At 41.6% G+C, this 11,276-nt stretch overlaps 2 protein-coding genes across 3 annotated transcripts; one reads left to right on the top strand and one right to left on the bottom strand.

Moving 5' to 3' along the window:
- The first annotated feature begins 98 nt into the window (after positions 1 to 98).
- LOC105263786 (lisH domain-containing protein FOPNL) lies at positions 99 to 972 on the top strand. 2 transcript variants are annotated; one of them, XM_011300226.1, is made up of 4 exons: positions 99 to 209; positions 275 to 372; positions 436 to 645; positions 707 to 972. In XM_011300226.1, the coding sequence occupies exons 2-4, from the start codon at positions 345 to 347 to the stop codon at positions 850 to 852; spliced, it is 384 nt and encodes a 127-aa protein (XP_011298528.1). In that variant the 5' UTR covers positions 99 to 209; positions 275 to 344; the 3' UTR covers positions 853 to 972. The 2 variants fall into 2 exon arrangements, with proteins under 2 accessions (XP_011298528.1, XP_011298527.1); XM_011300225.1 differs by having other exon boundaries at positions 99 to 372.
- A 12-nt stretch (positions 973 to 984) lies between these two features.
- LOC105263785 (something that sticks like glue) lies at positions 985 to 10,905 on the bottom strand. The gene is made up of 13 exons (XM_011300224.1): positions 10,455 to 10,905; positions 9,884 to 10,066; positions 9,041 to 9,682; positions 8,623 to 8,904; positions 7,996 to 8,293; positions 7,650 to 7,878; positions 7,250 to 7,568; positions 7,108 to 7,177; positions 6,673 to 6,954; positions 6,410 to 6,544; positions 5,991 to 6,278; positions 4,188 to 4,412; positions 985 to 3,972 (listed from the first exon to the last, which is right to left on the bottom strand). The coding sequence occupies exons 2-13, from the start codon at positions 10,047 to 10,049 to the stop codon at positions 1,350 to 1,352; spliced, it is 5,559 nt and encodes a 1,852-aa protein (XP_011298526.1). The 5' UTR covers positions 10,050 to 10,066; positions 10,455 to 10,905; the 3' UTR covers positions 985 to 1,349.
- Positions 10,906 to 11,276: the final 371 nt, after the last annotated feature.

Below are 11,276 nucleotides of genomic sequence, written 5' to 3'. Positions count from 1 at the left end.
TTGAATAATTTTTTTCGTTTGAAATTACGCAAGATGTCGCTTCCCCCTTCCGCTCGTTCTACAGTCGGCTAAATTTCAGTTAAACAAATAAAAAACAAAAAGCATTCATACAGCAGAAGATAAAATTCACCCCATCGACTTGATGGACACCCTATCATTGCGTATTTCGCCCTTCCTCTCTTGGGGTGCAGTACTAGGATGCCGCTGGGGTAATTCAAACCCCCCAGAACTGTGCCTTTGCTTCAGTCAATCCTCTTTGGTTTTTTTTTTTCAGTTTTTTGGTCTGGTTGATGCTCGCCAGGTGGAAAGGGAATGAGATTCTGTGACATTTCGTTTGTTTGAAAATGGCGACGGAGAAAGACCTAGTAAATGGTGAGCTATGATTTTTATTTTTAAGAATTATCGATTGAATTTAATTTTCAATGATACTCGCAGCTGTGAGGGATTCCCTGGAGGCGGGTGGCGAGCTTGGACGGATCAAGGCGGAAATGCGAAGTGAAGTTATGAAATTATTGGATGGGTCTTCAGCGGCAAATCGGACGAAGAGACCCGAATCTCCGCGGGATGTTATTATTTTGAATGAATTGATACGAGAGTACCTAGATTGGATCGGCTACAAGTACACGTTAAATGTTTTTATATCAGGTAATTTTTCAATAAGTGCTAGAATAAAATAAATTGAATTTAACAACTTTGAATCTTGCAGAATGTGAATTTGGAAAACAGCCTCTCGACCGCACATTCCTAGCCAAGGATTTGGGAGTGCAAGAAACTGACAGCACAAATAAATTACCCCTCCTCTTCAGTCTCGTAGAAACCTTCAGAAGTTTAAATACTTCACACCAAGAATAACAAAAGTAATGAGGCAATACTCCCCTTAGAAAGTGCCTCCACTAATTTCCAAATGTAATTTATAACAACTTAATCCTAAGGTAATAATCGATTAAAAGAGTTCAATTGATATTATAATAATATCCGCATTGATTTATTTTTTACAGAACTACTCTCTTTATTCTCTTTATAATATCGCCAAAACATTATGAAAGTACAATATAATTATGATAATATCAACTCTATTGGGTTTCTCACATCATATGGAACTATCAATCGGATTTATTTGCACAGCATCCATTCAAGACTCAATCCTTATTAAACAGAAGAGAAAGAATAAATAAAATATTGAAAAGTATTCCCCTGAAAAGTAAATAACTAAATTACACGATAGACCACTATCATTGCTCTCGGGTGTGGAGCTCGACGCTGAATATTGTATCGAGTCACTTAAGATTCATTAAAAATTCTTTAATGAAACCACAGTTGAACGCACCCCTGCGTTTAGCCTAACGACGTCATTTATGTTTGGATTTCTTCTTTTTCTTGGATTGTTTGCTTTTACTCTTCGATTTTTTTGACTTTTTCTTGTGCCTCTCCTCCTCGGAGCTGGAGTCAGACGAATCCGAATAAGAGTCACTATCACTGCTGCTGTCCTTTCTCATTTTCTTCTTCTTATGCCTCTTATGCTTCTTCTTGCGCTTCCTGTGCGAGTCCTCGGAACTGTCAGAGTCTGAGGAGGAACTCTCAGTGGAACTTGAGTCATCATCGGAGCTGGATTTGACCCTTTTCTTTACCACTTTGGTCTCGTTCTCCCTCTCACTGGTCTCCGGCATTTCCTCGAGCTTCGGCTTCTTCCCAGTCTTTCCCTCCTCTCCTTCACTCTCTGAGTCAGATGCTGAATAATCGGGCTCGAAGCTCGCTTCATCGAGAACCGAGCGCTTACGATCAGAAATCAGTTTGGGATTTTTCCTCATTTTCTTGAGGACCGGCTCGTCCCCGGGATTTCCTTCAGATACCATTTTCTCATCACCCCCTTGTCCCTTCTCATCCCTGTGCTTCTGTTTCTTTTCCAGTGACTTCTCTTTGTCCTTCTTGTGCTTCTTATCCTTCTTCCTCTTGCGTTCTCGAGACTTGCTGCGACTCCTGTGCTCTTTCTTCCTTTTCTTCTCCTCCCGAGCTTTTCTCTCCTTCTTCTTATCAGACTCCAGCTCCTCGGACTTGCGCTTCAAGGGATTTGGTTTGTCCTCTCTCTTGTGTGAAGGAGGCGTTCTACCTCTTCGATCCCTTTCTCCACGAGACTCCGACCTGTAGTCATTCCTTCCGTGTCTCAACTCGGCCTTACCCTCGACTTTGGAGTCCCTGGGGTCGAGCCTGTCAACCCTCCCGCCACTCTCATCCCTCGAGCGTACACCCTTGTGCTTTCTGTCTTCAAGAAAGACCTTTCGGTCACTGTTCAATGACAACGGTGGATCCACCCGTCTATCAAGCAACGGCGATATCTTCCTCTCTCGGATTTTCGGTGATTTCGATCTATTTCGATCATCACTCTTCAGCTCCCTTTTATCCCCCAGTTGCCGAATAATCGGTTTCTTCTCTTTATCGTCCTCGATCTTGTCCCCCAGCCTCTCCTTAGCCGATAGTCTCGTTGGTGAGTGTGATTCACCCTTGAACTTTGACCTATCCAATTTGCCCTTCTTCACCGGCTCAGTGATCTCAACATTTCTCTCATTTCTTCCAACATTTATCGTCACATTAACACTTTTCCTCTCACGACTAGGCTCTGGCTCTACTATCTTTGGCTCGGGATTCTGATAAAGTATCTTTCTACTTTCGCTTATCTTTTTTATTTCGATTGGCCTAATAGCATTAATGGCTTTCTGGAATATAGCGTTCTCTGCGCGTTTGAGGACCTCCGAGGTCACGACTTTCGTACACTTGAATTCGTCAGTGGATGGTTCTGGGGGTTGTGGTGACACCAGGATATTCTCGTCGGATTTCTCGGTGGTATCGTCACGTTCCCACTTCGAAAGTTCTGGCAGTGGCGCCAGAAACTCGTCCTTCTTCGGAGATTTCTCCTCGCGAGGGGGACTTGCTCTTGTTGCAGACGTGCTACACGCTGATTCTTCTGGATTCTGAGATGACTCGGGCAAACTCTCGGTTTTAATTACTTTGTCGCCTTCAGGGAGAAGGGCGTATTTAACTGTTATCACGGTATTAATCTCTGTGTCATCCAACCCACCATAAAGACTCTCTGTCGGCTTCATTTCAGCTTTCAACTCTGGGATGGGCTTGAAGTTGGGGTTAGGAGGATTTTGAATGTGTTCGGAGTCTAATTGTTGGAGGGGATCTTGTCCAGACAATTCTGGAGGCTCTGGATTAATTGTCAATGACTTCTCCTCAAAATCAGTTCTCATTGGAGTTGACACTGGAGCACTGGCCTCAATAGATTCCTCTGGAATCTGTTCGATCATCTCGGCTTCTGGCTTGAGATCTGAGGGAGTGTCTTGTTTGCCATCGAGTGTAAAATCAGTGTCAGCTTCCAACTTAGCATGTTCACTCTTCGCCTGTTCTCTCAGTGTTTTCTTCTCCTTTTTCTTTTTCTTCTTCTTTTCCTTTTCCTCACTGTCTTTCTTCTTCTTCTTATCCTTAATCTTCTTCTCCCTCTTCTTCTCCTCGGATTTCTCCTCGTGATCCTTCTCCTTCTTCTTAGATCTCTCTGGAGAAGAGTCCTTGTTCTCGGATCGGGATTTCGGTAGATGAGGACTCGAGCTTTTCTTTGATTTTTTGTGGTCGGCTGAATGCCTCTCGTGTCGATCTCGATCTTTCTCGGACTCGTAGTCGCGATCCTTTCGATCTTTCTCGCGGCCCCGGCTCTTCTCCTCAACCCTGTGACGATCTCGTTCGTCTCTGTAACGAGTCGCATCGTAGTCCCTTCTGTCTGGTTGTCTGTCCTCCTCTCTACGGTCTCGCGGATATCTGTCCTCACGCTCTCTTTCCTTTTCCTTTCTGTCGTCCTTCTCACGTACAACTGGTTTATCCCGATCCTCTTTCTCACGGTCACGTTCTCGATCTCGATCTCGATCCCTTTCCAACGGGCGACGATCCCGCTCTTCCCTGTCTCGATCACGATCCCGAGCCCTGAGGAATCGGGTGATTATTGATATTGAGAGATTAATTAATAAATATTGTAAAATTTTGATAAATATCGTTTTCATGGGCCTGATTTCATTCTAAAAAAATATATTGAGAGATTTGTAATCTTTCCCCTTTCCGAAATTACGAAACCCAGAAGATGCAATTCCTGAGGACACTAGTTGCCTTGAATAATGCCTTAATTTTAAAATAACATGTACCTATCCTCCCGCAGTCTCTCCTCGCCATCTCCAACCTTTCCATGATCCTCAACATCTTTGATCCCTCTTGGCCTTTCACGATCCTCTCTGGACCTCTCGGGATGATCAACTCCGGGTGGTGGCAAATCGTAATATCCCTCAGTTCCCGGTGGAGCGACATCATCGAAACGCTTGTGATCACGAGGAGGACTGTTCAATCTCTGGGGGAGTCCACCAGCATACCTACTGAAACAGACCCACAAACTGTTAACATCAATCTCCCCCATGCCCACTACCAACTGAGGACTCACACATTTTCTAAACTCAATCTATCCATTCATCTATTCCATCCACTCATCATTTTACTCAAATCCCGGATTATATGACTCCAGGAAAACTAATTTTCCATTACCTCCAGCCAAAGAATCAGAAATATATTGTTTTGTAATGTTTAAAACAATGTATTTGCATAAAAATGCAAGAACCTATTCTCTATTATCGTTTTGTCAAGGATTTGCCGTGTCTCTCGGTATAATTTTTCGTGAGCTCGTTATCCCAGGAGCACTGCCCAGGCTGAAAATTCGAAAAACCGTAATTAACTACTGATAAATTAATATTGCCGTCAATAATCCTCCACCTGTGGACTCTAACTGAAATATAATGTGTATGAATGTAAATTAGTTTCTGAAATCAACATTTATAACCCACGATAGATTATTAAGAGTATTTAATTAATACTGGTCATTGAATTGCAAATAACAAAGCGAATAACTGAGTTATAAGTATTGATTTGGTCCTGAATTCACCTGAATCAAGAACCAAGTCGTTGTGTCGAGTTGGTTACGTCCTTAGCTTCTCCACGTCCACAGCCAGCTCTCCAGATAAATCTCGCGTCCTCTTCACTCATCATGGGACTTTATATCTCTTTTGCTTTTCTTTATTTCGTACAATTATCACAGTTTTTCATACAGTTTTTTTTTTCAAACGAATATTATCAATGATTCACACGAGGATATTGTTTTTACAAAATTCCTTTTCATCAATGACTAGACTTGTGAAAAATAATTCAAAGGCGCTGCCTCTTCAAAATTTGATTAATTAATCATTAATGATTTAAATTCAATCTCTGACATCAGTCTTCAGTTACTCATTTCTCCAGGGGAATATCAGTACTGGATTTAAATATGATATGCTAGTTCATTTCACTCGTTTCGATATCTCACAATTGACCTTAAACTAGTTTACAGGTACATTCGCAGTCTTCATATTCGATTAGTTCAATTCAATAGTTTCCTTCATTCATTAATAATACGGAATATCACTCTCACTCTCCATCCAGTAAATTCGAGTCAATTGATTCATTTATACCCAGCATCAAATGTCAATAATTAGTGCAAGTGTTCAATGAGAATCGTGACAACAGTTGGGCATACATGCATTAATGACTGTATAAAAAAATTGTATCGAAAAATACTCAGTGTTCTTTAATGCATTCAATAGACTACTATCACCTTCATTCATGTACGCAGTTTAGAGTATTGAAAAAAATAATCCATGATATTCAAATTTCAATGAATTTTCCTCAGTACTTGATGTGTTCATGGAGATAATAATAGAAAATCATTTCTCTCAGTCGTTATAGAATTTATCTAACAAACATTTTGAATTTTATCGCAGCTTATCATCAGTCTTAATGATCTCTTGATATGTATCAATCGAATATCGAGAATAATGAGAAAATAAACGAGTGTGTGGTACTCGTACGTAAGATTCAGTGCGCAGTTAATAAATACACGAAACATAATACAATTGATGCGAAAATACCTGTTGTAGGAATCATAATAGTCTTTCCTTTCCGGTTGTTGTGTTGCACCCATTGACATTGGTGGCATTGCGTGTGATAGCAATGGTGGTATATTGTGCGGAGTCGTTTGATTCCGGGGAGGGTAACGTGGCCCTCTTTCACGATTTGATATGTCACGTTCACGCTCACGAAAACCGTACTCATTTGCCGATGAATCGTTGTAATAACTGCTGTACTGTTCACGAGACTCACGGGGAGGCTCACGGGATCTGCCACGATCTCGGTCGCGTTCGCGATCTCTTTGGAATCTGCAAAATACAAGATTCAAAATGCAAACATTCAAATTTAATCCAACATCATTTCATTTCAGGCGATTCCTCAAGTTATAGTTGTTCTCATTGTTCATTTTTTTTTTAACTAGAGTGAAAAGAATAATTACCTCGGAGGTGATCTAACAGGGGATCTGTACCGTGGAGGCAAATCACGCTCCCTGTCCCTATCGCGTTCTCTCTCCCGTTCTCGATCCCTTGAGATCGAACCTCTCGGGGATTGACTACGAGAATACGATCTTGACCTGCAGGAAGATTAATGCATTAAAACATAAATGCCAATTAATTAAATTTTTATCTCCATGATGTCGACAACTACTCGCTTGAATATTGATAGGTTAAGTAGAATAAATGAAGATGATTTGATTCTCACCGACTGATAGAGAAGCTTCCACTGCGAGACCTCCGCTTTGGCGTTCTGCTACGCCGAGGTGGTGGTGATCTTGAGGGCCTTCTCTTTGGCGGGGGACTTCTCGACCTACTCATGCGAGATGGTAGTGGTGAACGGCGACTAAATGAACGAGAACGTGATCTCGTGTAACTGCGTGATCTTGAGCGAGTTCTGGAGCGTCTCCTGTGTTTACCTAGCCTCCTATCTCGCTCATCTTTTTCCCGCAGCATTCGCTCAAATGCCTCCAGAGGATCATCTATAACTCTGTAACAAATATTGGAGGAGGGATTCATTTCACGTAATTCAAGAACCATTCTCAATTTTTTTATCGTTTAGTACGTAATCTGGAATTGACTGGAGATGATAGAAATTGTGCAAAACATCTTGAAGACAACTAGAATCATTTGTTGTACTCACCCAGGTGGATTCCCATTATGCATGTTTCGACCGAGTCCGGGGGGTGGCGGCTGCATGCCTCGATATCCTCCTAGAAATATCATAACATATAATTTCTGTTTTTACATTTAATAAATAATGAAGAGCTCCGAGTTACACTTACGATGATGCATTCCCCTTATTGGCCTCGGGGGTCCATTGTAATTTCTCGGTGGCTGAGAAGATCTGTAGCCAGTCTGTTGATACGGTGGCCTGTCATACCTAGGTGGCCCATAGTGTGGCCCCTGCTGATGGGGATACATGGGCATTCTGTGGCCCATGTACGGATCGGGTAATAATGGAGGATTGTGAGGAGCCATTCTTGGGGGTGGTTGATTATAATTTTGAGGTGGTGGGGGCGGTATACATTCTTCACCAGGTGGATATGGCAGCAGGGGGGCTTGATTTACAGATGTCTGTGAATGCAGATGGGGCTCATCGACCTGGAATAACAAGCGTTTCGATCAATCAATTAAAAAAAAATTGTAATTCCCTAATTAATTGGTGTTGATGTGGTAACTTACAGTAGGTGTTCCAGGGCGATCTTCAGTCGATCTCCTCAATTGAGAATCATAATGCATGCTCGAATATCTTTGATTACCAGTTGGCATATTCTGATAACCCTTTGACTGATTCATCATGTGAGGAAGTGGTGTCCCATGAGTCTGGTAATCCTGTCTCTGCCTGGGGGATAAAGATCTCCTCCTGTTCATAGATCTTATATTTTCAATTCGTCTTCCCCCATCCCCAGTCCTTGAAAAATTGATGACCATATTTCAATTATTAAAATCCCATCAGCCCCATAAAATTTCCAAGATTTTTCATTTCGATAAAAATGTTGAAACCGTAAACAATAGAAATAATGCACACCTGTCGCGAATTCCCTCTTTGCTGTAACTCCTGTGACGATCCCTGGATCTTCTGTCCTCCTCGTAATCATCGTAATCTCCTCCATAATCACCGCCATAATCATCTTCGTGCTCCCGTCTTTCGGAGCAGTGGACCTCAGTAGAATCACTCTCTTTCTCAGGGGATTTGCTCGCCGATGGAATTGGGAGCAATGGCTCAGTGCCAGGTGGGGGTGGTGGAACTACTTCAGAGTCTTCATCAGCAACTGGTGGCACGACGTGTTCGGGTATTTCCCGCACAGGTGTAGATTCTTTTTCATCTAAAAATAATTAACTCGATCGATGAACTACTATTCCTCGCATTGAGGGAGTTATTTTCGTTTTGCATACATTTAATTTATTATTAAAGCATGAAGAATAATACGCAGCAGCAAAACAATCAATTCTCTCCAGCTAAATGAATTTTCGGTGAAAATTACGTCATTGCGCCTAGGTTTGGTTAAGGAAAGTTCGAAGGAAGGTTAACATAAGCATTAAATTGGATAAAATAAAGGTAAACTCTGTTCCAGCGCATGCGTCCGGGTGTCACTGCTGCACACTCAAGAATCGACTGATCATTATTAGAATTATTGAAGTATAAATGATTCACCTAAGGTTCCTGGTGGTGGGTCTTCGGTATGTAGACTCTCCTTCGGGGGTTCTTGAAGAGATTCGCGCTGAATTACCTCAGTTTTCTCATTATCGACAACTGGAGCTAGAGGCTTAACAGATGGTGGATAGGGTGTCTTCTTGGCGTAGCCAGTTTTGTTATTGAACTGGAGGACGTTTCCACGAAGGTAGCGGTTCGGGATGAGTGTCTCTGGGGACACGTCTTTCTCGTTGCAGCCTGGACACTCATGTTCCTCTGATTCCAGGAGGGACGATCGTATACCTGGAATAAAATTTTCACCAAAAACGTTGATGATTACGTCATTTATCATTTTATTAATTCAATAATGAAGGGATGAATGAAATCGGTTGGAATTAATTAATTTTGTTTTGATTATTTATAGATGATTTAAACCTACATTCATCACAGTAAGAATTTCCACAGCATGGGACCATGACCGCATCAGTCAATAAATCTTTGCAAATACTGCAAATCAGATCCTCAGGAATCTCGGGTTTTTCAGCAGCTGGTTCAGGATCTTGAAAGAATGGAGGCCTCTCCTTCTTGCCCTCCTTGTAAGCCTGGTGATCAATCGCTGGGACAGCGTAATGTCCAGTGGGTGTCATCATGGCACCGGGCACCAGTGGGCCCTCGACAGGCACCATAAAACTCCTCGGTATTCCGGTACTCTTTTTAATTTCAATGGGCTCTTGAGTCGCACCCAGTGGACAATTCTTTATCCAATGACCTGGCTGGTGACACTTGTAACATCTGTAGTTCGGCGGCACCTCACCAGTTTGATTTGCTCCACGAATTTTCATGTAGTTAGAGGGATCGTAATCCTGGGTGGATTGCGTCATCATGGCACGAATTTTATCCTCCTCGGAACCATCCAATCTGGTGAGGTCCACTGTGTGCCCCATTCCAGATTCATCTTTGGCGTTTGAGAATGATTGGGGCTCATTGCGATCCCAAGACCTTTTCTGCTGAACTGTCAAGGGAATTCGAGCTATTATCAAGCTCGTGTTTTTTGCTATCAGGGCATTGTCGTCGGTGTAATCTAAATTCAGAAAAAAACATCTGGTTTATTTCAAAATTTCCGAAAGATTTGATAGCGTACATCTTAATTGCGCTCAATTTTAATCCTTTCCATAATTTCCGATCCAAAAAAATATGAGATCAATTTCATTTTTCATGATTTACTTTAAAATTATTCATGAAATGATCCAACTTTATTTCGCTGATTAATAGACACACGTACCCTCTTTCGTTTGTGCATTAGTTATCTGAAGATCGAAATCCGTATTTTTACCAAGACGTTTTTGGTGAAATATAGCCTTCTTGAGATCAGCAATTGAGATGTGGAGTCCATCGAAGGATACCGTGTCGAAATCCTTGGTGGACTTGAACTTGTAATGCACGGACATGATCAGTATATTGTACCCTGTAAAAATTGAAAAATCCAATTGATGATGAAACTGCATAATTTCTAGGTTAGTAGTACGTAACAAAATAGTGTACGATACGTGAGGATTTTTGAAAAGCTATTCATCAAATAGAAATGGGAGTTTAACCTTCAATATCACCGTTACGCGGTTTTGGTCCGATTAAATTAAATGCCTTAATGAAATCGAGCAGTCGTTAACACGTAAGCCATGATTAATTGAATGCAGGGTGAAATGATATCGAATCGAAGTAAAAAAATTGTCTTCAAAAGAAGCCGGGGCATAGAGATCAATGCTGGCTTGTGTGCTTTACGCCGTTCTACTCCGCCATAAAATTACAAGTACACGAATAAATCGACCACAAAAATTCAGGTAAATGGTACTTACACCGGCTCGCATTGCGCTCGAGAGTGCTTCAATTTTCTTCGATCAGTGGCGGAAGATTGATGGATAAATTATCACTGAGACCACTTCCAATGGGCCAAGTTCGGTTTATGTATGGACTAACAAAAAAAAAACCTCGTACGGCAATGGGTGCTTCCAGGAAAAATTCTACAATCACTGAAACACCCTCTATAGTGAAGGGGGAAGGCGTTGGGGTACAGTTCGTTCAGATCAGATACATTCTAGGGAAAATGGCGGTTGCAAAGTCCAAAAAGTGGAAGGCTGACGGAAATGTATGACTATGATCGTATGCACACGGAAATTTATGGACACATTCTCAAATGAACAGATTTGGGCAGACGGTTAAGGAGGACTCGGTATTGCAGACATTCTGACGAAACAGTTTTGTCGTAAAAATCGTTAAGGGATTGCACTGCAATATTTCAAACCACGAAATCGTCACGGGATCACAATTTCGGTACGAGTACGTCGTGGTGGCGGGTCGGTTTCGGCTTACGGGTCTTACTCTTACGGTCATTTGTGAAATTTTCAGGTATTTCGAGATCGATTTCCCTACTCCTTTTCATTTTAAGACAGGGTAGAACTACACACTACGTTATACTACCTTTCAGGTAATATTTGAAACTCCCGCCCAGAAAGCCTAATCCATTTATTACATAAAACGAGGAAAGTGTTTTTCATTTATTTAATTTTGGATGAAATTGATTGAACTTTAGCTAGGCGACTGCAAATTGACATGAGTTTTTAATTTAAATTCAGATTTGTAATTTAGATGAGAAATAATTCTGTCATCCCTTGGTAAAC

Source organism: Fopius arisanus, unplaced genomic scaffold (assembly GCF_000806365.1).
Source record: "Fopius arisanus strain USDA-PBARC FA_bdor unplaced genomic scaffold, ASM80636v1 scaffold00016, whole genome shotgun sequence".
NCBI lineage: Eukaryota > Metazoa > Arthropoda > Insecta > Hymenoptera > Braconidae > Fopius > Fopius arisanus.
The sequence above is the reverse complement of the archived record's forward strand: the minus strand, read 5'-3'. Positions and strand labels throughout refer to the sequence as shown.

Coding starts and splice junctions, on each gene's coding strand:
- LOC105263786 (XM_011300226.1), top strand. CDS start 345: ATGGCGACGGAGAAAGACCTAGTAAATG. Junction 373..435: donor GGAGAAAGACCTAGTAAATG/GTGAGCTATGAT, acceptor TGATACTCGCAG/CTGTGAGGGATTCCCTGGAG. Junction 646..706: donor GTTAAATGTTTTTATATCAG/GTAATTTTTCAA, acceptor TGAATCTTGCAG/AATGTGAATTTGGAAAACAG.
- LOC105263785 (XM_011300224.1), bottom strand. CDS start 10,049: ATGTCCGTGCATTACAAGTTCAAGTCCACCAAGGATTTCGACACGGTA. Junction 7,879..7,995: donor AAAGAGGGAATTCGCGACAG/GTGTGCATTATT, acceptor CAATTTTTCAAG/GACTGGGGATGGGGGAAGAC. Junction 6,279..6,409: donor CCTGTTAGATCACCTCCGAG/GTAATTATTCTT, acceptor TGTATTTTGCAG/ATTCCAAAGAGATCGCGAAC.